At 39.2% G+C, this 26,034-nt stretch overlaps 4 protein-coding genes across 5 annotated transcripts; 3 read left to right on the top strand and 1 right to left on the bottom strand.

The window, feature by feature from the left end:
• The first annotated feature begins 3,104 nt into the window (after positions 1-3,104).
• On the top strand, positions 3,105-5,840 carry LOC112165427 (metal tolerance protein 10). Its single transcript, XM_024301925.2, has 6 exons — positions 3,105-3,403; positions 3,520-3,632; positions 4,268-4,513; positions 4,650-4,730; positions 4,842-5,072; positions 5,184-5,840. Exons 1-6 carry the CDS (start codon positions 3,214-3,216, stop codon positions 5,526-5,528), a joined length of 1,206 nt encoding a protein of 401 aa, XP_024157693.1. The 5' UTR covers positions 3,105-3,213; the 3' UTR covers positions 5,529-5,840.
• A 7,402-nt stretch (positions 5,841-13,242) lies between these two features.
• LOC112165426 (metal tolerance protein 10) lies at positions 13,243-15,407 on the top strand. The gene is made up of 6 exons (XM_024301924.2): positions 13,243-13,495; positions 13,580-13,692; positions 13,902-14,147; positions 14,285-14,365; positions 14,474-14,704; positions 14,845-15,407. The coding sequence occupies exons 1-6, from the start codon at positions 13,303-13,305 to the stop codon at positions 15,190-15,192; spliced, it is 1,212 nt and encodes a 403-aa protein (XP_024157692.1). The 5' UTR covers positions 13,243-13,302; the 3' UTR covers positions 15,193-15,407.
• A 465-nt stretch (positions 15,408-15,872) lies between these two features.
• Positions 15,873-19,138, bottom strand: LOC112167727 (programmed cell death protein 2). 2 transcript variants are annotated; one of them, XM_024304776.2, is made up of 11 exons: positions 19,008-19,138; positions 18,178-18,471; positions 18,017-18,100; positions 17,785-17,915; positions 17,609-17,700; positions 17,341-17,429; positions 17,124-17,238; positions 16,807-16,961; positions 16,587-16,657; positions 16,375-16,489; positions 15,873-16,234 (listed from the first exon to the last, which is right to left on the bottom strand). In XM_024304776.2, the coding sequence occupies exons 2-11, from the start codon at positions 18,421-18,423 to the stop codon at positions 16,088-16,090; spliced, it is 1,245 nt and encodes a 414-aa protein (XP_024160544.1). In that variant the 5' UTR covers positions 18,424-18,471; positions 19,008-19,138; the 3' UTR covers positions 15,873-16,087. The 2 variants fall into 2 exon arrangements, with proteins under 2 accessions (XP_024160544.1, XP_040363217.1); XM_040507283.1 differs by lacking the exon at positions 19,008-19,138 and having other exon boundaries at positions 18,178-18,935.
• A 13-nt stretch (positions 19,139-19,151) lies between these two features.
• Positions 19,152-20,763, top strand: LOC112167728 (50S ribosomal protein L17). The gene is made up of 2 exons (XM_024304778.2): positions 19,152-19,303; positions 20,101-20,763. Exon 2 carries the CDS (start codon positions 20,104-20,106, stop codon positions 20,587-20,589), a length of 486 nt encoding a protein of 161 aa, XP_024160546.1. The 5' UTR covers positions 19,152-19,303; positions 20,101-20,103; the 3' UTR covers positions 20,590-20,763.
• Positions 20,764-26,034: the final 5,271 nt, after the last annotated feature.

Below are 26,034 nucleotides of genomic sequence, written 5' to 3'. Positions count from 1 at the left end.
AACACAAGATCTGTTGACGCATTAAAACCCTCCAAAGAGGTAAACAACTGCGGGCACTATGCCGGTGAACAATCCACTATATGAATAGGAAAGTACATAAAGATCTTACACAACTCATCTACTAGAACCAATCTAGTGGGCATCGGTGTCTTCTCATCTTTGCTACTTTCAGATCAGTGAACTTGTTCTCCTTTGTCAATCTTGAGATGACACAACTCTCACCTCGGTTGTCAATCACCTCAAGGCACCAATCATGCATGAACTACCAACACACATGAAGCATAAAATCAGAAAACTTTTTTGACAGAAAAAAGCTTGGGATTTGATAATCCTTCAAGAGCTAAACAAAGAACAGCTCATGAAGAATTCTCAACAACAATATTGGCTCAATACTTTCTGAGGATGAAAGATCATAAACCTCTTTAGAAACGTAGCAGTGATATCTTTTATGTTCTGGTGTACCGACCCTAACAACGTGAAAAACACACACACACACACACACACACACACATATATATATATATATATGAATGAACTAGGGTCTCCTAGGGTTTCTGCTACGGAAAGGCTTTTCAAAAAGGTTTTTATCCATGGATTAAAATCAGACATTTGAAAGGAAAAGTCCATAAACCAATTTAAGAAAGTTTGAATGCTTTGGATAAAACCTTCTAAAAATTTGCATATCAGTACATTAGGATTGAAAAGATTTTCGCATCCTACAATAGGATTTAAAGACAAGTTCAGTCCTAACTACTTTACAAGCATGCACATGTATGCAAGACATACCTGATTGATGAGAGTTGTGGATGAAGCTTGAAGCATTCCATTCTTCTAAGGATCCAAGAATAGAAAGCTATTACATGAAAACATGACTCTTGGTTGTTGCGCTTAGGAAATGCCAATCAAATAAACACTGCACTAACAAACCCAATGCACCCTACCTTGTTTGGTTAGCATAAATAAAAGTGTTTCCTTTGTCTTTTTTTATGGGATAGAAAATTAAGATTCTCATGAACTTTTCAATTCTAATGTTCGGTAATACTAAAAAAGTTATTTTAAAAAATGTGAGTAATTAGTGTAAGGACAAAGTAAGGGAAAATGAATCCTTTTGGAGTATGGGAGGATTCACTTTCCCCCACTTTTTTTTTTTTTTTTTGTTGGGTATTTGGATGGGGGGACGCAGCCCACCAGTACATAAATTATAACTCAATTGTGGCCCATAGGAATCCAACTAACATCTGTGTCCAGCGCCAATTACCACTTGAAGGCAGTCATACCCCGCTTGCCAAGATTTTCTACCTTGAAAGCTCGCAGGCATCCTACAATCAGGTCTTGTGATGACTCTGACTCTGACTCTCTGGAAGCTGACACCTTTACTTAGGGGTGTGCAAAACATGGTACAAACCGGCCAAACCGGTCAAAACCGACCGATAAATATGGTTTGGTTAAGGTTTTTTAACTTTAAAAATTGAAAATCGGTTCAATACCGAACCAAACTATTTATAAACTGGGTTGGTTCGGTTTCTCTTGTACTTAAACCGCGAAACCCAAACCGACCGGTATGTTTGAAACATAAGAGAAAAGGTTTATATATATATATACACACACACACACATAATAAATATATATTCATTTGTCCGGTTTGTTCTAAGTAAGTTCTAAATCTCCAGTTATAACTTTATTCTCAAATGATATACTATCGTATTGAATTCAAGGCTCAAAGGCCTAAAACCTTAGTATATAATCGCTACAATTTTTTTGATCATTTCATATCACATCTCTGATCTCTCAATCTCTCATTCTTTGACCTTTAATACTATCATATTAAGCTAGTATTGATGGCTAAGTCGTTAAATAAGTGAATCACTTTGAATCTAATTTAGGTTTTAGTTTTGGACTATATATTTTGGATTTTAATTATTGAATTTTAAATTTAGATAATTTAACACAATTTCAATTCTTGAGACTGAATTTTTAATATGAATTTTTTTATAAATAGCATGTTAATATTATATAGGTGAAAACCGCCTAACCGACCAAACCAAACCATCTTTAATTGGATTGGATTGGGTCGGATTGAGCTTCTTCTTTTTTGATGACCGGTTTCCAAAATGCCTAAACCGCTTATTTTGGCATAGAGATGGTTTTGAGTCAAAACCGATCCAACCCAATCCGTGTGCAGCCCTACCTTTACTCGTGTCACATTGGTCCCACATGATCCCAGTACTCAGCAACCTACCAATGAGAGACTTGTAAATATTGGAGCTCGAATTTGGGTGATTTTCGTGGATTTGCTGCTCTTGTTTTTTCAAAATATTTTAATATTTAATTTCTACAATTAAATTAATTAGGAACAACAACCCACAGAAATTGTTGGAGTTCCACTTAAGCAAGTGTCTCTTGCCATCTCTGCCAACCTTCATTGGCTTTTTCTTTTCTTTGGTAAACTTGTTTCTCTCCTTGTCTTATCAAATACATGAAGTGAATCAGTTTCCATCAATTCCACGAACCAAAAAAGACATAAAGGTTCATTTTTTCACTTTTTGGCAAATCGAGGGGCAGGAATCATTCTCCTAAAGTATCACTTCATCAAAAGTGAAAAAGTCGCTTTCCAGATACATGCATCAACAGCTATGCGGGTTGAATCCATTGTTCGAAGTTAGAACCACCTAAAAAATCGACAATGACTTGGAAATACACGGGTAACAATCTGTGTTCTTTAGTCATTGTGCACTAAATGTGCACACTAAATGGAAATTAGAATCAGTGTTCTTTAGTCACATCTGATCCACGTGTCAAGCAAAGCACACCAAAACTATTATAAATCTTTATCTCTATGGTCTGAACAAGAGGAAGACAGATTCCCCAAGTAGATGCTATTAGTTCCTTCCACACACATTTTATACAAATGGGGTACATATTCCTTGCACGAAAAGTCAGCTCTTATGGTGCCATAGACGAATATACTTTAAAATTGTCTCCAATTTCTGAAAACTGCATGTTATTCCGTATAAATTTTTAAGGGTGACTTTGTACTGTTAACATCAAACCAACATCGTCCATGCTTTCTCTAGTGACTATAATATGATTCTTCAAGTTTCTGACTGATTCTTTCTTGACTCGGAAATAACATTTATAACCTTGCTATGTTTTTCTTTATATATTGAGTCACAATACTCGCCTTCTCTATAGCAAGTCTTTCTGCTCAGAAAAATGGTGACAGAACTTCGAACAGATTCTTTGGATTACCGCACAGAGCTGTTGTCGCCGGATCTGACAAGAGAGACTGTGACACTGCCAAGTGAGCCGGCGTGGCGGCTCAATATGGATGGCTTCAAGCTTCCAGCTGAGAGAAACAACATGGATCCTTTTTTTGGCTTTGGCTCTTTTGTTCAGTCATTACGTGAGGACTCATGTCCTCTTCTTACAGTGCTTTGAATCTGATTCACAAAGAAAAACTAGTATTTTTGCTTAAAACTTGAGTTAATATTGAAATTCTCTTTCGTTTTTTTATCACAGGGACGAAAAGAAAGGTTGCACAGTATTACAGGAGGCAGAACAAACTTCTCAAAGGTTTCAATGAATTAGACTCATTTTCTGAAATGGGTTTTTGGCCTGGAAGTTTAACAAAGGTTTGCTTTTAGATTGGTTTGCAGTAGGATCAGTTGCCCCTTTTTGTTTACACATATGTACGTTTCTTAGATTAGTGTTAGGGCAAATTTCATTTTATCTCCATGATCTTTACACCCTAAATCATTTGTGTCTTAAAAGTGCAGATTTTATCATGGGTGCCCCTGAATTTACCAATTTCAATCAATCTTGTCTAACTCTTGGCTTTTTTGCCAACTATTGTGCGATGTATTTTGGAATTGTAGTCACAGATATAATTTTGCATGCCACTTTAGTGAATCATTATCATTAAGGGAGCCCATAGAAGCCACATTTTCAATTTGCAAAAACTTGATAAAAAAAAAACTAATTATTGGACATGATTGGTTAAATCGGAGAGCATAGGGATACATGTGATGAAATTAAAAGTGCAGGGCCACAACTGATTTAATGTGTAAAGGGTAAGGAGGTAAAATGAAATTGGTCCTTAATGTTAATTTGCTTCTATAGATTTTCTTTTGGTCAAGAATTTGCTACAATAGATCATCAACATGAATTAAAATCTCAACGCCGCATTGCAATTCATGTCACAAACTTAAGCAGTGTGATATAATCAAAACCTTTATATTGGTATTCACCTAAAAACTTTTGGTTTCAGGATGAGATGACACAGCTTGAAAGGAGTGAAAGGATAGCAATATATGCATCCAATGCGGCTAATTTGGTGCTCTTCCTAGCAAAAGTGTATGCTTCTATTCAGAGCAGATCATTGGCAGTAATAGCTTCAACTTTGGACTCCCTCTTAGACCTCTTGTCAGGGTTCATCCTTTGGTTTACAGCTTCTGCAATGAGAAAACCAAATCAGTATCACTACCCGATTGGCAAGACTCGGATGCAACCTGTGGTAAGCATTAACCAACTTCAGGAGACATCAGTGAAAACCTTTAAGGAGTCATCAGTGATCATAAGTCATAACAATCTATTGCTTTTCTTTTCCTTTTGTCTTTGGCTGCATCTAGTAACTCTCAAATGCATTGCAGGGAATTGTTGTTTTTGCATCAGTAATGGCAACTCTTGGATTGCAAATTTTGTTTGAATCAGGCCGACAACTTGTCATGAAGGTATCTGAAGAGTTCACTGAAAGGATGATATTCTTCACGTATACAAAAATGTAACAGAAATGTAATTTTGTTTCAATACCATCTTATAAATTCACCATTCACTTCTTGCAGACTCAACCTGATAAGGACCCAGAGAAAGAGAAATGGATGATAGGGATAATGGTCTCTGTCACAATAGTCAAGATTGTTCTAACGGTATACTGTCGAAGATTCAAAAACGAAATTGTTCGAGCATATGCTCAAGATCATCTATTTGATGTCATCACTAATGCAATTGGTCTTGCATCAGCAGTGTTAGCAGTCAGGTTTTACTGGTGGATCGATCCAATTGGAGCTATCATCGTAAGTTCAAGTTACTAATTCTCAAAATTTATCTCTCATCATACAATGTGAAATGTCACAGTCCTAAATTTGTTACTATCAAGATTCTAATCATACACATAATGAATGCAGATTGCTTTGTATACAATGGCGAATTGGGCAAAAACAGTGATGGACAATGTGTGGTCGCTAATTGGGAAGACAGCACCAGCAGAGTACTTGGCCAAGTTAACATATCTAATTTGGAACCATGACAAGGAGATCAAGCACATTGAGACAGTGAGAGCATACACATTTGGTGTTAACTATTTTGTAGAGGTTCATGTAGTCTTACCTGGGGACATGTCTCTCAGTGATGCACATAATATCGGAGAGGCACTCCAAGAAAAGCTTGAGAATCTTCCTGAGGTTGAACGAGCTTTTGTTCATGTTGATGTTGACATTACTCACAAGCCAGAGCACAAGCCAAAGGGATGAAGTTGAAGAAAATGGGACAAATGCTAGAATATATGCTATAATGTTGTGAGGTTATTATTTGGTGTCAATTGGTTTTTTTGTTACTATTACTTGGTATCAATTTGTTGACTGTTGTAGAAGGGTTCATTTTTTTTTTTTTTTCTGAACAAGCAATTACAAAATTTGAAGGGGAAATTGGATATAAAAAAACCAATAAGGTGGGATGTATGGCCATTTGCTCAAGTTATTTCCCAACCTAAACTAGTTGAAGCTTATATGATTAGTAAAATACTTGTAATCTGATTGGATGTGAATAAAAAGTCCTTGTTTATGAGAAGTTTCTCCTAAAATAATGTTTAAATTGTTGTAGAGAATTGGATAATTGTATTGTATTCATCTCACCATGAGGTTTATATAGGGTTACATCATGTATACAAAAGGCAATACATAATAGCTATACTAATCAATCGCATATTACGAGTATGTCAATCGCATACATTACGAGTCTGTCAATCGCATACATTAAGCAATACCTATTGCATGAATAGTCATTATCATTTACAACACTCCCCATTGGATATTCCATGTCAATAGTGTTGCCTCTGCTATGCACTTCTAAGTTGTCTCATCAAAAACCTTACCAAGTAATTAATAAAAGCCCTGTGGGAAAAAACAACCTTAGTTGAAGGAGAAAAAGAGTACAACGCGCGTGAATGTGGAGTAGTCGACATTCTTCCACACTCCCCCTTGTGCCCCTCAAACTCAGTGATGACGTTTTGATCGTTGCCTCACTAAAAACCTTGCCAGGTAACAAAAACCCTATGGGACAAAAATAACCCTGGTCGAAGGGCAAAAAGAGCACAAACGTCCTTCACTCTTCGAGATCGAACATGTAGACATCATACCTCCCTCTGATGTCAAGGTCTCCCCCTGATTTCCACAATTATGGGAGTTTGGATAACTTTCTTAATCCGATGCTCTTCACATGTTTCTCGAATGTAGATTTAGGTAACGACTTGGGAAACAAGTCCGCTACATTATTCTCTGAACGGATTTGATTCACTTCAATATTTAGAAGTGTTTGTTGTTGCTGATTGTAAAAGAACTTAGACGATATATGCTTGGTGTTGTCGCCCTTGATGAAACCTAACTTCATTTGCTCAATACAAGCTGCATTATCTTCATAAATGCATGTAGGTTCATCTGTGGCAGACTTCAAACCACAAGTTCCTCGAATGTGTCTAACTACAGACCTTAGCCATATGCATTCTCGCACGGCTTCATGTAGAGCGATAATCTCTGCATGATTTGAGGAAGTAGCAACAAAGGTCTGCTTTGTAAACCTACAAGATATCGCAGTGCTTCCCATGGTAAAGATATAACCTGTTTGGGAGTGACTTTTGTGAGGGTCAGAGAGATACCCTACATCAGCAAAACCCATCAAGACGTCGTTGTCATTTTGATGGAAGGGAGGAGGAGCACAGAAGATGGCGTTTTGCCTTGTGGAGTCCGATCCCACACTTCAGTTATTTCTTTTCTCTCTGTAGGGATAGAACAAGCCCATATCAATCGTACCTCTCAAGTATCAAAAGATTGTCTTTATGCAAATCCAATGGCGGCGTGTTAGTATAGAACTGTGTCGAGCTAACAAGTTCACTGCGAATGAGATGTCTGGTCTTGTGCATTGAGCTAAGTACAATAAATGGGCCTATTGCACTTAGATAGGGAACTTCAGCCTCTAATAAGTCTTCATCCTCATCCCTTGGACGAAACAGATCTTTTTCAGGCTCAAGACTACGACCGATCATGGGAGTACTCATAGGCTTTGCTTTATCTTCATTAAAGCGCCTTAATAATTTTTTAGTATATGCTAACTAATGGATCATAATCCCATCACTACGGTGCTCGAGTTCTAGTCCAAGGCAAAACCGTGTTTTCCCAAGATCTTTCATCTCAAATTCGGATTTCAAGTACTTAGCAGTTTCCTTCAACTCATCTAGAGTTTCAATTAGGTTCATGTCATCGACATAAACTGCTATAATTGCAAATCCAGAACTTGTCATCTTTATAAACACGCATGGGCATATTTCATTGTTGACATATCCCTTCCCAATCAAGTAGTCACTTAGACGGTTATACCACATCCGTCTGGATTATTTCAATCCATATAGTGAGCGTTTCAATCTTATTGAAAACGCGCTCCGTGGTTTAGAGTCACTTGACTTGGGTAATTGAAGTCCAGTTGGAACCTTTATATATATATATATATATATATATATATATATCTCTCTCTCTCTCTCTCTCTCTCTCTCTCTCTCTCTCTCTCTCTCTCTGAATCTAGATCCCCATAAAGATATGCTGTAACCACATCCATAAGCTGCATGTCAAGTTTTTCAGAAACTACCAAACTGACAAAGTAGCGTAACGTTATAACGTCCATTACGGGAGAATATGTCTCCTCGTAGTCGATTCCAGTGCGTTGTGAGAAACCTTGCGCCACAATGCGGGCTTTGTATCTAACAACCTCATTTTTCTCATTACGCTTTCTAACAAATAACCATTTATGGCCAACAGGCTTTATACTTAGAGGTGTCAGCGTTATAGGCCCAAATACCTGTCTTTGTTAGTGAATCCAATTCAACCTGGATCGCATCTTTCCATTTAGGCCTGGCTCTTCGTTGACATTCCTCAATGGAGCGAGGTTCGATATCATCGTGTTATATAATTTCTTGAGCAATAGAATATGCAAACACATCATCAAGGATAATTGAATCTCGATTCAATGTCTCATGTACACTAGTGTAATTCATGGAGATCTCCCTATTCCCTGGAATTGGTTCTAACATTGGAGCGTCTCCCAATGATGTCTCTTGGACATAACCATAATCCGGAATATCTTCATGAGATGGGTTATTTATGTTGATGATTAATGGATCTTTCTATGCCAAACTTGCTTTCTTCTTGGGCAAGAATCCATCGAACCTTTGGGCCTACCACGTTTCCTTGCTGGGAGCCCGGCCTGAGCCACATTGCCATCACTATTAGTGGTGGAGGCACCCTGCCCAATACCCCTAGGGGTGGCGCCATGTCAATGATTTTTAGGAACATCAATCCTTGCAGGCACATTTGTAGCATGTATATGTGATCTTGTCACTTTAGCGATATCAGAAAACGCATCAGGCATAGAGTCTGCTACGTTCTGAAGATCGAGAATTCTCTGCACTTCAATTTCAGACTGTGCGGTTCAGGGATCAAGATGAGACAAAGTGGGGGCAGACCACGACAGTTCCTGTCGTTCCTGGTGAACATTATTGTTCCTATCTCCCCTAACGATGGGAAGACTGTCTCATCAAAGTGACAATCCGCAAATCTAGCGGTAAATAGATTGCCTGTCAAGGGTTCTAAGTAGAGGATAATGGTTGGAGAGTCATATCCAACATAAATGCCTAATCGTCTTTGAGGACCCATTTTGGTGCGCTGTGGCGGCGCAATTGGCACATAAACTGTACACCCAAATATGTGTAAGTGTGAGACATCAGGCTCATATCCAGTAACCATCTGGGACGCAGAAAAGGGTTGAGTGGCAGTAAGCCTCAGACGAATGAGCACAGCTGCATGCAATATTGCATAGCTCCAACCAAAAATAGGGAGATTGGTGCACATAGCCAATGCTCTAGCGACCATTTGAAGTCTTTTAATGGCAGCTTCTGCAAGACCATTTTGGGTGTGAACATGAGGAACAGGGTCTTCAACCTCAATCCCAATGGACATGCAATAGTCATCAAACGTTTTTGATGTAAACTCTCCAACATTGTCAAGACGAATTGACTTAATGGGATGATCAGGGTGGTGAGCCCTTAATTTAATGATTTGTGCTACGTGTTTAGCAAATGCAACATTTCTTGTGGACAATAGCATGACATGTGACCATCGTGTCAATGCATCACCCAACACCATAAAATATCTAAATGATCCGCAAGTTGGTTGAATAGGTTCACAAATATCACCTTGGATTCTTTGTAAGAATGGAATATTTTCTTCAGTGTCCTTTGCATAGGATGGTCTCGATCCTAATTTTGCTAAAGAGCAGGCTTTGCAAAATGAAAGATGGGTTTTAGAAGCAACTAGAGAAGTATCCGGTTGAGCCACGAAGTCACAATTGACTTTAGAAGTAGAAAAAGGAACCAAGGAGGTATTGGTGGGGTCAATACCACTTTTGGGCCGCAGGAGGTAGGCGGCGCAGGCCCTACCTTAGATCAAATTTTGGTTCTGACTTCTTTTCGTTTTGAAAAATGGATGTCCGTGTGAAGTCTTTAATATACGGATCATCATATCACGACATGGGTGTCCCAAACGGTTATGCCAAAACCTATATGTGTCAGAATCCCATAAGTCATCTCTCATGACATGGTTGGATTCAATAATTAGAATAGTGGTTGCATACAACCCACTAGATCGACACATAAGTTTCTCTAATACTCGTTTATGTCTGTAGTCATTAGAGGTGATGCAAATGAACTCTTGTCCATTCTCACAATGTGGTTCCACATGAAAACCATTGGCTCTTATTGCTTTAAAACTCAAAAGGGTCCTTCCAGCCCTAAGAGCATATAGAGCTTCGGTGACATTAATACTTGTGCCATTTGGCAACATAAATTAAGCTGGTCCTCGACCATGAATCAATTGTGATGGTCCAGCCATCATAGTCACAGAAGATTGACTAGGCGTCATCCATAGAAATAGTTGCCTATGTCGCAATATAGTATGTGTGGTGCCACTATCAATAAGGCATTCCAACTCTCCAAGAAACATACTGAAAAATAATAAAGTTCGGATTTAAAACATGTCCATGACATCGAATAATAATACGATACTTTATTAATAAAGATAGCCAATGATTACATCAAAGGTCCCAAAAAGTCTAATCCAAAATAAAATCAAACTAAGACACATTGTAGTCACTCTATCCGTTTGGTAACTCCAATTAAAATATGACCAGGAAAGTAGAGAGAGATGTTGGTGGAGCGAGGCTCTCTTAAGTACCATTAATCCCAATGACTTTCCTAGACATCATATTTCATTGGGTGCACCACATAAGAAAGAGTTTAATATAATTGTCATTTATTGACTAAGGCATATTGCCATTACAAAAATTCTTGGAAAATAAAAGGACTAATCTAATCAAAGTCTGCGGCATCTTTGTGCACTTCATCGTCAGCGTTGAAGTCCTCTATGGTGAGATAGATGTCTCCACCATTTTCTTCTTCTTCTGCAAGGTACACTTCTTGCTCCCTTAGGTCCCTGTATGCCCTGTATCTTGAAGCTAGTTGCTCGCTTGCCTTGCATTGCTTGAACCAATGCTCACTTGATCCACATCGATGACACATGTCATTGTGGTTGTTGCGCCTCCACCACGAGCCATGGCGCCACCACCACGACCAAAGATACCACGACCACCTCTCCCACGTGTGGCATTGCCACCACATGTATCCCCACCAAACCTGCGGTTTCCTTCCTTGTTACGGTTTCCTTCCTTGTTAGGGCGGTTATATGGACCCATACGTCCCTCATATCCCTTATTCTTAGGGTTCCGCTCCTTGCGCCTTCTTTTGGGTGCATTATAATTCACCTCATGAACGCTTTTAGTTCCAATGGGCCTTGAATTATAATTCCTCACGAGTATGTTATCATGTTTCTCAGCTACAGATATGAGATTGATAAGTTGATGAAACCTCGTGATCCGTCCAGCATTGACTTCAGTGTGGTATTGCTTTGATACCACAATGGCTGAAACGGGGAAGGTGGAGAGAGTTTTCTCAATTAGCTCTTGCTCTGTGACAGGTTGTCCACAAAACCTCAACATGGACTATAGGCGAAGAGCTTCTGAATTATATTCAGCAACAGACTTGAAATCAGCAAAGCACAGATTGTTCCATTGAACCTTCAAGTCAGGGAGGAGGGAATCTTGGACATTGCTAAAGCGCTCTTCTAGCGCTACCCATAGCTCTCTTGCATCCTTGATCGACATATACTCCAATCTGAGTGCCTTGTCCATATGGCGTCACATCAAGATAACTGCTTGAGCATGCTTTGTAGGTGTCCGCACAAACACACGATCTGGGTTAGGTGCCTGGATTATGGGTAATATTCCCTTTGAAGTGAGGTGGTTCTCAACATCGGTTACCCAACTATGGTAATCCGAGCCTGTTGAGTCAAGCATGGGAAAGTCGAGTCTAGGTTCATTCAACATCCTGAAAATAAGAAGAGAAAATATATTAGTTTCGGAGCTAAACTTCCACGAAAACTAAAATAATAAGATTTCCGAGCTATGCTACCAAGAAAACAATTTCCAAGAATCTCTTTTGGATTATACCAAACAATAATGTTTTAATATGGTCACAATTTGATGCTTACGGACGCTCTTAGTCTGAGCATTATGAACACTCTTAGTTCGTTAAGCGTGAATCCCCACAATTCCGCTTTATTAAATAATCGAACCCATGTTCGTATATTGAAAATCCTGCAGAAAATAAAGGAATTTAAAAGACAAGAAAGCAGGAACTTTAATATTTAAAACTTACTTGTTGAAATTCAGAGCAGATTTGCTTCTGAACAGCTCTCACTTTGAATGGTGTACAGATCTCAAAACGACTCCAATAGGGCTGAAATTTGGAAGTCAGATAGAAGAGGCAGAGACGAACAACTTTGATGAAGGAAGGATTTTGATCTGAGGTCCTGATCAAGACGTTTCGGGGCTTGAAAACAGGCTGATCTACATAGGAATGAGCGTACTGCTGTGCTGCAGGGGCAGCAGGCGTGCGACGATGCTGCAGGGGCAGTAGGAGGCACACGGGTGCTCAAGGGCTGCAGGAGCAGCGCACGGTATGGCTAGCAAGGGCTAAGAGCTTGCGGCAGTTTTTGGTGAAAGAAATTTCGGGTGTTAGGGTTTTTTTTTTTTTTTTTTTTTTTTTTTTTTTCTGGCTAGGGCTTGGATTAGAGTATCGTGCTGATAACGTGTTGTAGAGAATTGGATAATTGTATTGTATTCATCTCACCATGAGGTTTATATAGGGTTACATCATGTATACAAAAGGCAATACATAATAGCTATACTAATCAATCGCACATTACAAGTATGTCAATCGCACATTATAAGTATGTCAATCGCATACATTACGAGTCTGTCAATCGCATACATTAAACAATACCTATTGCATGAATAGTCATTATCATTTACAACACAAATTATTATTTCGAGCTATTTGAACCGCAACCAACTTTGCCGATAACGACTTATACATTCTTAACTTCTAGTCTTTTGAGACTCTTATGAGATTCTCTTACGCGAGGAATAAGATGTATAAACACTGATGCTGTTATATTGTGTTGGTGGTTGGTAATTTAAGTGCAAGGCATTGATAATACCCGCGTTCATATTCAATAGGACTTCAGTTCACATCATTCCAATATACATATTTAGGTGTTGAACGTTTCCTTTTTTATCATGTTGTGTAGATGGAGTAGTTGCATGTATGGTTCTTTTTCCTGCTGTTAATGGAGTTGTTAGAGCTATGGCTACGTCGTTACCATACCTACAAAAACAAAAAAAGCAACATCTTAGGCGTAGATATTAGTGTCGTTTTGTAGGAGTGGATATTTCGGTAATTTTGTAAGGGGTCGTTGGCACAGTCAGAATCAAACCAGCGTCATTGAACATGCTTGCTATATGTTTTTGTTTATATATCGAGTCACGGCACTTGCCTGCTATTGCTAGCAAGTCTTTCTGCTGAGAAAAATGGTGACAGAAATTCGAACAGATTCTTTGGACTACCGGACTGAGTTGTTGTCGCCGGATCTGACAGCAGGGAGTGTGACACTGCCAAGTGATTCGCCGGCATGGCGGCTCAATATGGATGGAGTCAAGCTTCCAGCTGAGAGAAACAATATGAGTTCTTGTTTTGGCTTAGGCTCTTATGTTGAGTCATTAAGTGAGTACTCGTGTCCTCTTTTGCCTAATTAGTACTCTTGCTTAGAACAGTTAGAATTCAAGTTCTCTTTCTTTTTTATCACAGGGAGGCAAAAGAAAGTTGCAGAATATTACAAGAGGCAGAATAAACTTCTCAAAGGATTCAATGAATTAGACTCATTTTCTGAATTGGGTTCTTGGCCTGGAAGTTTAACAGAGGTTTGCTGTTAATTTGGTTGCAAAAGGATGAGTTGACCCTTTTTATTTATGCATATGTTTCTTAGATCAGTTTTGCTTCTGTACATGATCATCATGGACTAATATTTTAAAATTATATTTCATCTTATGTTAATTATCATCACAAACTTAAGAAGTTTTCTACAAGAAATTAAGAATAATGTTTATCTTTACGGACCTTTTGGTTTCAGGATGAGAAGAAAGAACTTGCAACCAGCGAAAGGATAGCAATATATGCATCGAATGCGGCTAACTTGGCGTTGTTCCTAGCAAAAGTGTATGCTTCAGTTGAGAGCAGATCCTTGGCAGTTATAGCTTCAACTTTGGATTCCCTCCTAGACCTCTTGTCAGGGTTCATCCTTTGGTTTACAGCTCATGCAATGAGAAAACCAAATCAGTATAGCTACCCGATTGGTAAGCATCGGATGCAGCCCGTGGTAAGCATAAACCAGCTTAAGGACGCATCACTGTAGTAACATTTCTGAACGTTAAGTCATTAGTGCTCATAACAATTTCCTTTTTGATTGTTTGGTTTTTGGTTTACTGCATATATCAAATCTCAAATGCACTGCAGGGAATTGTTGTTTTTGCATCTGTAATGGCAACTCTTGGACTACAAATTCTGTTTGAATCGGGGCGGCAACTTGTCAGTAAGGTATCTAAAGAGTTCATTCTATGAATGAAATTTTAACATCACAAAAGTGTAAAAGGAGAGTAAATTGTTTTCCTTATCATCTTCTAAACCACCATTTACTTTATGCAGACTCAACCTGATAAGGACCCGGAGAAAGAAAAATGGATGATAGGGATCATGGTCTCTGCCACAGTAATCAAGTTCATTCTAATGGCATACTGCCGCAGATTCAAAAACGAGATTGTTCAAGCATATGCTCAAGATCATCTATTTGATGTCATTACTAATGGAATTGGTCTTGCATCCGCAGTTTTAGCAATCAGGTTTTATTGGTGGATCGATCCTGTTGGAGCCATCATTGTAAGTTCAAAATACTAGCGTATTGAAACTCATCTCTTTCTGGAAAATCTGGCACGTCACAGTCTGAAAACATAACATGTCAGATATATATCTAGTGTTTATTACAATCATTACTCTAATCATATACATATGAAATGCAGATTGCTTTGTATACAATTGGGAATTGGGCAAACACTGTGATGGAGAATGTGTGGTCACTAATTGGCAAGACAGCACCAGCAGAGTACTTAGCCAAGTTGACATATCTAATTTGGAACCATGACAAGCAGATCAAGCACATTGACACAGTGAGAGCATATACATTTGGTATTAACTACTTTGTGGAGGTCGACATAGTCTTACCCGGAGAGATGTCCCTTAGTGAAGCACATAATATTGGAGAGGCACTCCAAGAAAAGCTTGAGAATCTTCCTGAGGTTGAACGAGCTTTTGTTCATGTGGATGTTGATATTACTCACAAGCCAGAGCACAAGCCAAAGAGTACATAAAGATGGGAATAACAACTGCTTGTTTATGTTGAGATCTATGTTAAGTTGATGCTAAAATAAACTCATTGAATTTAGAGGAATTCGAGCTTTTCATTAAAGAGGGAATTTTGCTTTCCTTAAGTTCTCCTAAAAAACCAGCTGATCAATCAGAGTTGGATTTATTGTACTAGTTGTGTATTATAAGTTCAAGGGTGTGTGAGATTTCTCCACTTAAAGTGTAACGCTGTTTCGGTAATACACTTATATTCATAACCTCGATACACAAGCTGGACTATTCCCGGTTCGCTCGCCGTTACTAAGGGAATCCTTGTAAGTTGCTTTTCCTCCGCTTATTGATATGCTTAAATTCAGCGGGTAACCCTGCCTGACCTGGGGTCGCGTTGAAAGCATCGACGAATTGACACGCATTGTTTATGAAAGCACTTGATCAACATGCACGCACGATAGGAAACCGAGGTTTGAAAACTACCAATTGTCGTGGCGTTAGCATAATCCAAGCAGAGGATCCTAGTTTGATATACATCTCTTTTTGTCTATCTGTGAAGTGCTTGTGAAGCAATGAGTGCACTATCAAAATCTTATCACTCAGATTAAAAGCAAATATCATGACATTCTACATTCAAGGATAGAAAAATAGCAAAACTTGAACATCTAGATCTCAATATATGGGTACCAAAGAATATGGAAAGAGAGCTGATGGGTACCATAATTGGACCCAAGCAAATTCTTCTTTTTAAGCACTATCAATATCCATCAACATCTTATCACTGAGATCAAGACAAAAGGTATGACATTCGTCATTCAAGGATTAAAAAAAAAAAAAAAACAAACAAACAGTAGCAAAAAGTCAATATCTATATCTCATCTCTGGGTACCAAAGCATCTGGGTAGAGAGCTAAGAAATTTGGACCCAAGCAAATTCTTCTTTGTACGCCACACTGGCATCACAAGAGGCTTCACATGTATACACAACAATTGTAGCCCAATCAAGAGAGTCTGCATCATTCTTCACATGAAAGTAATATAGCAACTGAGGCAAAATCTGAAGCCAACACAATAAACATGATTAAAAATTTGTTTTTTATGGCATCCATGAAGGTGAAAGAAACAAAGTAGCAAAAACTTTTCTTCCAGGCTTGAATCATAATAAAGGAGGTTGAGAGCAGATTGATGATTCAATACCTGAAATTCAAAACACAATGGACCATCACAATAATGGCATTTAGGAATGTCAGCCTTTGATGGTCGGCCGCTAGTCAGGGGCCATAGGGGTTTAGCACCAGAACTCCTACAATACCTGTAATATTGAAACAAAAAAGAAATCGGTCCATAGTCTTTAAAATAAGATAGGCTATTGTGTTTTGATCACTCAAGGAAAAGAATGCTAGAATCACCTTAATACTTGTTCAGGGGCCAGGTCTATTCGCTCTTGAAATGAGGCCCAGCTCTTTTTCTCACCATCACCCTTTCCATTACAGGGACATAAACATGTAAGGTCCTCATCATTACCAAATGACTTATCTTATATGAAGAACAAATAAGAGGTCCAAATCAAGCTTAACATTCATTTATAACAATAGCATATATATTGATTATGAGTGATTAATCTAGTACCGCGAAATTGTCTGCTATTGACATCAATCCATCATCCATCTGGTTCCTAGAGACCATGGAGTTAGCATTCACATTATCATCAGGCATCCGTGTGTCATAAGCACTTTCAAACTCCTGTATGATCTTGTATTCAGGCCATAAAGCTTTGCTTGCAACTGGTGGCAATTGAAAAACAGAATAGAGGTTCTTAGAGAAGTCGTTTATCAAGGACATTAGTAAGACTTAAAAAATGTGTCAATTTTATCAACAAGGAATCCTCAGTGCATTCAACTTCCCTACTAAGAAGAAACCCAAAAAAAAAAAAAACTTGTACTTGCCTTTCTGGACTACAGAAGAAGGGTTTTCAGCGGTAGCAGAGCTACCTTCAACCAACTGAGAACTTATCCTCATACGCTGACAGTCAGATTCATGACCGGAGCGGGAATGCTTGACCTACAAATCACAGAATAAGTTGGGCTACTTTAGGGATGATTCTTGCTCTTTTGGGGAGCAGGGGGAGAGAAACATAACAAAAACCCAAATACATTCAATTACCCAATGTTTCTCTGAGCAATAAAGTGTTTGTCTGCAACCAGTACAGCGTTTAATCCCTTTCCAGGTACCACACCAATTGCAGAGTGCAGCTAGACAATCAGAGGCCAAAGACCATCAATAGAACCTTTACATTGGTATAACATTTGAAATACGTGAAAAGTGCATGATTTATAATCGGAGGTGAATGTATTCAAGCAAGGATGAATATGGTAATACAATCTAGCACAAAGGCTACCAACTATGAATATGAAGTAAAACTAAATGCTACCTCTAGCCAATGGAGGCTCAGTACCCTTCTTTGGGGGCTCACTTGGGTAGAAAGGATTATCACGAGGTAATTGGCAGCGGAAAACCTTCACACTTTTGAAATACATTGCAAAATCAGGAACAGAAAGCACAAATCCTTTTGTCATAGACTTTATACAAAATAGGGAAGAATAATACCTTCTGGAAGGGTTGTCCCGATGGCATTTCCATTGCTCATGTTGATCTCGACGAAGACACGCCATTGACGTACACATAAAAACAAACAATGTTCGATGAAATGTGGATGGCTTCTCCTCTGGTGCATACACCTACCAACCAAGTAACTATTTATCACAACCTAATTGGCATTTCAAAAAACAAAGGATAATATTAAAAGGAAAAGTTTATACCAATGACATTTAAGTATCACCTGAAGCATAAATTGCAAAGGTTCACCACATAGATCACAAAGACACGATCTTCCGGATGGCAAATTTTCTGGATCCAACCAAGCCTGCATGGAAAAGAAGTAACACCATATTAAAGGCTCATTTTGCAAGTAAATAGAAATTTAAGGGTTTAATAGCGTACAGGAACTCCTCCAGCCTTTGAAGGGAAGAAATGGCGTAGAAGAGAGCTGGCTTTTTTGGGCCTTTTCACAAAACCTAAAACCACAGAATCTCTTGCTTCTTCATCTTCTTCCTCTTCCTCCTCATCATCATCTACAACAATTTCTTCTTTCTGTTGTAGTTCTTCTTCATCACTCTCATCATCCAGTGAGGTGATTCGAAGACCCTTAAGCTCTTCTGTTCCGTCACCTCTCAGACCACCCTCCATTTCCCTTTAGCAACTAAGAGCTCACAAAAATGGTGTCTGTATTCTTATCTGAGATATCAATAATTCGCTGAGAAATTTAGATGCAACTGAATGCTGAATGATAATACATATTTCAATAAATTCCCAACAGCAACAATCTGACATCACAGGAAAGTCCAGGAAACCCAAGTTCTAGACAAATCACAAATCTCGAAGCTTTACCATAAAAACTAAATTCACAGAACTCCCACAGATAAACTATCATGAAAAAGCATACAGAACAACTACACAAAGTTTGCTTCTTTTTTAGTTTTGTTTTTGTTTCCGACCAAGAACCAAGGAAAGACAACTTCTTTTTTACTCTTACCATCCTGAAAAACCATGGCATTTCTGCACTAAGAACCACAACCAGGTAGAACAATCCTATAGCTCCAAATTAACCATCAATAATACATCAAGCAAATTTATCAAAACATACATGATATCATTACAACCCAAAGCAAAAAGGTTAGAGCTTTATGAGAAATTAGAACACAAATACCCAATTATGCATTAATTCATTAAACCCTAAACCCTAACAGAGTGTGGAGGAGAGAGAAATTTACCTGAAGAAATCGGCAGCTGGAGAGTGCTGAGTTCACAGAGAGAGACCGGCGCGTGCTATTTTGTGTAAGTGTTTTTCTTTTTTTTTCTTTTTTTGCAGAACCAAAACGACGTCGTTGGAAGTTTCTAAAACCCTAAAAGGCCCAAAAACTAATAAAACCTTGGCTGACCGTCTCTACTGAAATTTGGTTACTCTGTCGCGGTGAGCTCCCTTCCCATTTTCCAATAAAGGCCTGCAATTTCGTCGCCGTCTCCCTTTTCTCATCTCCCTGTCTTCGTTAATCGGAAACTACTCAAGGTATGTGATCTCTTTCTCTTCAAAGATTAGATCTTTTGAGATTCGCGTACTTACTAGAGAACTAGATCAAATTCTGGCCGAATGTGAAATATGATTGCCTAATCAGGAGGATTGGATTGGTTGAATTACTAGTTACTGCTGTGAATTATGTGTTGGTAAAAGTCTTTTAGTGTGTGTAGTGCTCTGGTTGTTGTGTAGAATATGCTAAATTTTCTTGTCTAGGTGACATTTCTTGTTGAAAATTTGGTGACTTTTAGCTTTTTGAGTTTTGTTTAGGAGCGTAATTAGTTGTAGAATCGATTATGGAGACGAAAATGTTCGCAAGACTACTTTGAAAGTACCATTCTTGAAGCTCTGCTTTGCTTCAGAAACAATGCAGACCTTTGAACTACAAATTCTGTTACCATTTCTTTGGACAAAGCGTGTAGAGACTTGAGAGTTATTTAGTGTAAGAGTAGTTCTTTTAGATGAATTTTCTAAGTGTTAAGACATCATATAAGTGGAGTTCCAGTGATGTAGTTCTGGCTTAGGTATAGGGGCATGGCTGTATGGAGTATGTCTGCATCTGTTTGTACTTTATACAGATTGCTGCCATTTCCGGAACACTACGGTTTCGAGGTTGAGCACGTGTATTATATGTTTAGCAGGATAATTGTTCTGTTGGTCCTTTTTCTATTTGATTAGATGTTTTTGAAAACAGTGATAACAACAGGCTAATAGTGCGAATAGTATAGGTCACCTTCGGTTGAATTATTTCAAAGCTTGAAGCTCACAGTTTGTGTGCTTCTGTGTCTCAGAGAATGACCAAGTTAAGGAAGCTGAACCGAACCACAGCTCATCGCATATCCATGCTGAGGACAATGGTGTCGCAGTTGGTGAAGCACGAGCGCATTGAAACCACCGTTGCCAAGGCAAAAGAGGTTCGACGTCAGGCTGATAGAATGGTGCAGCTTGGAAAAGATGGTTCACTCTGTGCGGCGAGGCGTGCTGCTGCTTTTGTGCGTGGGGATGATGTAATTCACAAGCTATTTACCGAACTGGCCTATCGATACAAAGATCGAGTAGGTGGATATACAAGACTGCTTCGGACACGTATACGAGTTGGTGATGCTGCACCCATGGCCTATATTGAGTTCATTGACAGAGAAAATGAGCTCAGAGAATCAAAACCACCGGCCCCTCAACCACCACCACCAAGAGTTCCCTTGGATCCTTGGGCAAGATCCAAGCTTTGCAAGCAGTTTGCACCCCCTAAAGAAGATAAAAACAAGAGCTCCGAGATTTGATATCTTTGAGATTTTATACTCGTTATTTTCTGAGAGAAGGTTTCCATTTTCTTGCGATTATTCTCATGCAAGTCTTTGGCTTTTTTTTTTTTTTTTATTCAAAGAACTTTATGTATCGCACTGTTGTAGCAGTATGATCTAAATAATAGTCCAAAGTCCGAGTTCTAGTGTTAAGCACTCGTGTTTTCTCAATTAGAATAGTGATGTCTGAATCAACGTTGTTTTTTCTAACATTAATTAAGCTAGTCATCTGTTTCTATGTTGGTAATATCTTCACTCTCGATAGGCGTTTATCTAAAGTTGAACCATTACTATACTAAATGACCAAGCCTTTTTGCAGAGTTGATGGTATTCTTTGTTTAACTAGGAATCTACGAGACATCACAAGGCGTTGCATTTTCCATGATTCTGATGTTGGCGTCAGGCCCGCGCTGTGTGTACGCGCGCTTCTTGTAGGGCGGGTATTATTTCCTAACGCCCTCTTCAGCTCATCGAATTTTGCCAGTAATTCCGCCACTTGGTTCTGGGCTGCTGCTGTTGTGAATTTGGCTCGTTGATATGCCTAAGTTGATTAGGATTCAAGGCAAAACCAGATGGGTAAGTGAAGATTAGTGCGCACAGGAATTCTTCTAGTATCCTAATGGGTTTTGGAATAGGAAGAGTTATTCCTATTGATTTAGACCTGGAAAGTAAGTTCTATTCTAGTTAGAAATAGGAAAGCTAGCTCTCTTTCCTTGTTCTAATAGTTTTAGGAATCCTAATGTGATATGTTTGTAACCAGCACCTATAATCTATAAATAGGGCTGCAGGGAGCTCATATAATGTGTCCTCAGATCAGATCAGAGAAGAGATCAAAGAGAGATCTGAGAGAGTTCTCAATTAACATACAAACACAGGGGCAGGGAGAGCCAAGGGTGATAGAGAGATCTAGCAAAGAGGTTGGGGATTAGCATAGGGATTTCAATAAGTACTTGTAATCAAGTTGTTATTCTCCATAGTGCTAGTGATTCTCAAGAGAGATCACACAGAGGACGTAGGCAAAGTTTTTGTCGAACCTCTATAAAATTCTGTGTTCGTGTGCTGTGGTTTTCTGCTGTGATATTTAGCATCATCATCCTATTATTGTTTGCACAGTCATAAGCCTATAAAGAGAGACAAGGTTCTGGGTAAAAGGTGCATATTTACTTCAAAGTGGTATCAGAGCTTAGGCTCAAGGTGTTTCTAAAATGGCAGATGACAAGGCAGACGCAGGCAGCAATGTGATGCCCATTATGTTGAATGGGAATGATAACTTCACATTATGGCAGAGGAAGATGAAAAGTGTCTTGATTCTACAAGGTCTGTACGAGGCTATTCTCGGGATAGAGAATAAGGCAGCTGATATGGCAGACAAGGTTTGGCAGAAGATGGACAAGAAGGCAAAGAGCTTTATAGAGCTACATCTTGCTAATCATGTATTGGTTCATGTATTGGCTAGTGCCGGTGAGAATATGAACAGCAAAGAGACCTGGGATTATCTCAAGAAGGTTTACGCGGGTAAGGTTCATATTGGTGAGAATATGGACAGCAGTAAGACATTGGACAATGTCAAAGAGGTTGACGCGGATAAACTCTTCTTGAAAGACGAACTCTATAGTCTTCGGATGGAAGAAGGCGGGGATCTGCAGGGTCATCTGAATAAAATTCAGATTTGTGTTGCCAATTTATCAAAGGTGGATGTGAGGTATAAAGATGAGGAGAAAGCACTTATGCTGCTAAGATCTTTACCAGCTTCATTCAAGCACTTCATCACCAGACTCGTTTCCGGTAAGGATTCTCTCAAGTACGATGAGATTACCGAAGCTATTCAATCTTATTTTAAGATGAGTAGGGAGACCGAAAGCTCTCAAGGCGGCCTTCATGTCAAAGGCAAGGAGACAGGTCAGTTGACGAGTAAGAAGGATAAATTTGGTAACAAGGGTACATCAAAATCCAAACAAAAATACAAGAAAGGTTGCTTCAAATGTGGTGCTACCGACCACTTGAAAAGAAACTGTAGAGAAGGGAAGATGAAAGCAGAGGCGATGGCAGGGAGTTCAAACACAGCCAATGTAGTCATCAAACAAGATAAAGATGACGGTGAACTCCTTGTGGTAACATCCAGCTCCAATGCTTTCAGAAATTGGATTTTGGATACCGGTTGTACATTCCACATGTGTGCAATCTGAGAATAGTTTGACACATATGAGGAGAGTAGCAGCGAAGAGGTTTTTAGGGGAGATCACTCACCGTGTAGGATCCTAGGTATTGGATCAGTGAAAATCAGAATGCATGATGGAGTTGTTAGAACGCTGGAGAATGTCAGATATATTCCTAAGTTAAGGAAGAACTTGATATCTTTGGGTACTTTGGACAAGGCCGGATATAGGTATCGCTCTGAAGAGGGAAGACTCAAAGTTCTCAAGGGATCACTTGTTGTGATGAAGGGCGACATTCAACCTAACAACTTATACAAGCTTCAAGGGACTACAATAATAGGTGGAGTTGCAATGTCTACTGAGGTAAAAGACAAGACTGAGCTATGGCATCATCACCATGGGCACATGAGTCAAAGAGGAATGCAGGAACTCCACAAGAAACGTAAGCTAGAAGGTGTCAATGTTTGCAAAATGAACTTCTGCAAGGATTGTACTCTTGGGAAGCAAAAGGTGGCATTCAAGTTAGCAAATTGTGAGAACAAAAGCAAAGGATTGCTGGATTATATTCACTTAGATGTATGGGGCCCGGCACCAATAAGGTCTATGGGAGGCTTCAAGTACTTTGTTACTTTTCTAGATGATTTTTCGAGGAAGATTTGGGTCTACTTTATGAGGGAGAAATCCGAGGTTTTCACCAAGTTTAAGGAGTGGAAAACAGAAGTAGAAAATCTAACAAGCAGAAAAATCAAGTATTTGAGAAGTAATGGTGGCAGTGAATATAGAATGAAAAGGTTCTTACAATTTTGTAAGGATGAAGGAATCACGAGACACTTCACAGTGAAGGAGAATCTCCAACAAAACGGAGCTGCTAGAAGGATGAATAAAACTCTATTGGAGAGAGAAAGAAGCATGCGGTTGCATGCAGGATTACCGGACACGTTTTGGGCGGATGCAGTTAACCATGCGTGTTACTTGGTTAATCGGTCACCATCAAAAGTCTTGGACTTCAAGTGTGCAGAGGAGGTATGGTCTAGAGAACCAGTTGACTACTCTAACTTAAGGGTGTTTGGTAGCAGTGCATATGCTCATATTTCCAACAATGAGCAAACCAAACTCAGGCCAAAGTCACGCAAGTGCATATTTCTCGGTGTTGAGAAAGGAGTAAAAGGCTACAAGTTATGGGATATTGTAAGCAAGAAAAGGGTTCTAAGTAGACATGTCATTTTTGATGAGGAGACAATGCCGTTCAATGAAGTCAAGACAAGTGAGGTGAAAAAGAAGACTGATGTTGTAGAGAAAGCAACCGAAGTTCCTCTAACCAAAGGGATCATGGAAGAAACTCCAGCTCAGGTGGAGCAAATTGAGCAAGTGGAGCATGATAAAGGGGTTATCGAGGAAGAAGTCTTAGAGCAACAACAACAGTCATTAATACAAGCTCAGGTGGAGCAATTAGCACTGCGAACCTACGACTCGGTTCGTCAGTCACTTGGGCAAGAGTTCCAGAGAAGCATAGCATTGGACAAGTATGCTCTAAGTTTTAGTCCAGGAGATCCAACAACATATCAGGAAGCTATAGCAAATGATGTACAAGAAAGTTGGATAGGAGCTATGTTAGAACAGATGAAGAAGTCCATACAGAAGGACTTGGTTCAGGAGTCGGTTCCTAAGCCCAAAGAAAGAAATCAGGTTGGCTGTAAGTGGGTTTATAGGAAAAAGGAAGGAATGCATGATGAGGAAGCCATGAGATTCAAAGCTCAGGTATTGGTCAAGGAGTATTCGCAGAAAGTAAAGGTCGATTTTGACCAAATCTCACCAGTGAATAGCTGCGTTTATCATCATGTGTTCAAGGATAGTATGGTTTTACTATTGCTACTTTATTTAGGTGACGTGTTAACTACATGTCAGGATATGTCTAGAATTCCGAAGTTAAAGACACAACTAGGGAAGGAATTTGACATAAAGGATCTAGAAGCTGCACAGCAGATCCTAGGAGTGAAGATAAGGAGGGACAGAGAAGCGGGAAAAATAGGGCTATTATTTGAACCCGTGTCTACTCCACCAGTAGCACACTTCCAGTTGAGTGTGCAGAGATCATCTACGAAGGAGTTACATGAGATGATGAATGTGTCTTATGCAAGAGTAGTGGAATGTCTTATGTACGCTAGAATCTGCACAAGACCAGGTTTAGCTCAAGCATTGAGCATTATGTCCAAGTATATGGCGAATCCGGGTAGACGACACTGGCAAGCAGTGAAGTGGATTATGTTTTACTTGAGAGACACCAAGGAGCATGAATCTGTGTTTGAAAGACAACAAGAACAAGCATGCATTGCTGGTCCTAAGGGTTCAGATTTGGCAGGAGACTTAGACAAGAGAAGACCTGCAACAAGTAATGTCTTTACTTGTGGTGAAGGTTTAGTGAGTTGTAGAGCAACTGAAGAATCAGCTACGACGTTGTCTACCACTGAAGTAGATTGCATGGCACTAACAGAAGCTTCTGCAGAGGCATTATAGCTTAATGGATTAATAAGTGAGTTTGGAATTCAACAAGAAGTTATGGTGAAGAATAGGGTCATCAATTTGACAAGGAATCAAGTGTTTCAAGCAGAGACGAAACATGTTGATGTTCATGATCATCGCAGCGAAGATTGGGTCATCTCAAAGAAGATAACAACTGAGAAAGTTCATTCAAGGGAGAATGTCTCAGATTGTTTGACCAGGACCATTGCCATGGAGGAGTTCAAGTGTTACTTGAACCTGCTCAATCTTACAGCATGTTGAGATTGAGGTGGAGCACCTCCTCACTTGAGGTGTGTTGAGGCAAGAAGAGTCTTGCCAAGGTGAAGGTTCTTGAAGGTTTCAGGATTACTTCAAGAAGTACAAGATATCCTGGAGGTTGCAGCAATCAGTTTGGTATCAACTCACCAAGGTGGAGATTGTTGTGAATTTGGCTCGTTGATATGCCTAAGTTGATTAGGATTCAAGGCAAAACCAGATGGGTAAGTGAAGATTAGTGCGCACAGGAATTCTTCTAGTATCCTAATGGGTTTTGGAATAGGAAGAGTTATTCCTATTGATTTAGACCTGGAAAGTAAGTTCTATTCTAGTTAGGAATAGGAAAGCTAGCTCTCTTTCCTTGTTCTAATAGTTTTAGGAATCCTAATGTGATATGTTTGTAACCAGCACCTATAATCTATAAACAGGGCTGCAGGGAGCTCATATAATGTGTCCTCAGATCAGATCAGAGAAGAGATCAAAGAGAGATCTG

The sequence above is a fragment of the Rosa chinensis genome, chromosome 5, assembly GCF_002994745.2.
Source record: "Rosa chinensis cultivar Old Blush chromosome 5, RchiOBHm-V2, whole genome shotgun sequence".
Classification (NCBI taxonomy): Eukaryota; Viridiplantae; Streptophyta; class Magnoliopsida; order Rosales; family Rosaceae; genus Rosa; species Rosa chinensis.
This window is presented reverse-complemented; position numbering and strand designations above follow the sequence as displayed.

Coding starts and splice junctions, on each gene's coding strand:
- LOC112165427 (XM_024301925.2), top strand. CDS start 3,214: ATGGTGACAGAACTTCGAACAGATTCTTTGGATTACCGCACAGAGCTG. Junction 4,731..4,841: donor GCCGACAACTTGTCATGAAG/GTATCTGAAGAG, acceptor CACTTCTTGCAG/ACTCAACCTGATAAGGACCC. Junction 5,073..5,183: donor ATCCAATTGGAGCTATCATC/GTAAGTTCAAGT, acceptor TAATGAATGCAG/ATTGCTTTGTATACAATGGC.
- LOC112165426 (XM_024301924.2), top strand. CDS start 13,303: ATGGTGACAGAAATTCGAACAGATTCTTTGGACTACCGGACTGAGTTG. Junction 13,496..13,579: donor CTCTTATGTTGAGTCATTAA/GTGAGTACTCGT, acceptor TTTTTATCACAG/GGAGGCAAAAGAAAGTTGCA. Junction 14,705..14,844: donor ATCCTGTTGGAGCCATCATT/GTAAGTTCAAAA, acceptor TATGAAATGCAG/ATTGCTTTGTATACAATTGG.
- LOC112167727 (XM_024304776.2), bottom strand. CDS start 18,423: ATGGAGGGTGGTCTGAGAGGTGACGGAACAGAAGAGCTTAAGGGTCTT. Junction 17,701..17,784: donor CGGGACAACCCTTCCAGAAG/GTATTATTCTTC, acceptor GTATTTCAAAAG/TGTGAAGGTTTTCCGCTGCC. Junction 16,658..16,806: donor CAATAGCAGACAATTTCGCG/GTACTAGATTAA, acceptor TGTAATGGAAAG/GGTGATGGTGAGAAAAAGAG.
- LOC112167728 (XM_024304778.2), top strand. CDS start 20,104: ATGACCAAGTTAAGGAAGCTGAACCGAACCACAGCTCATCGCATATCC.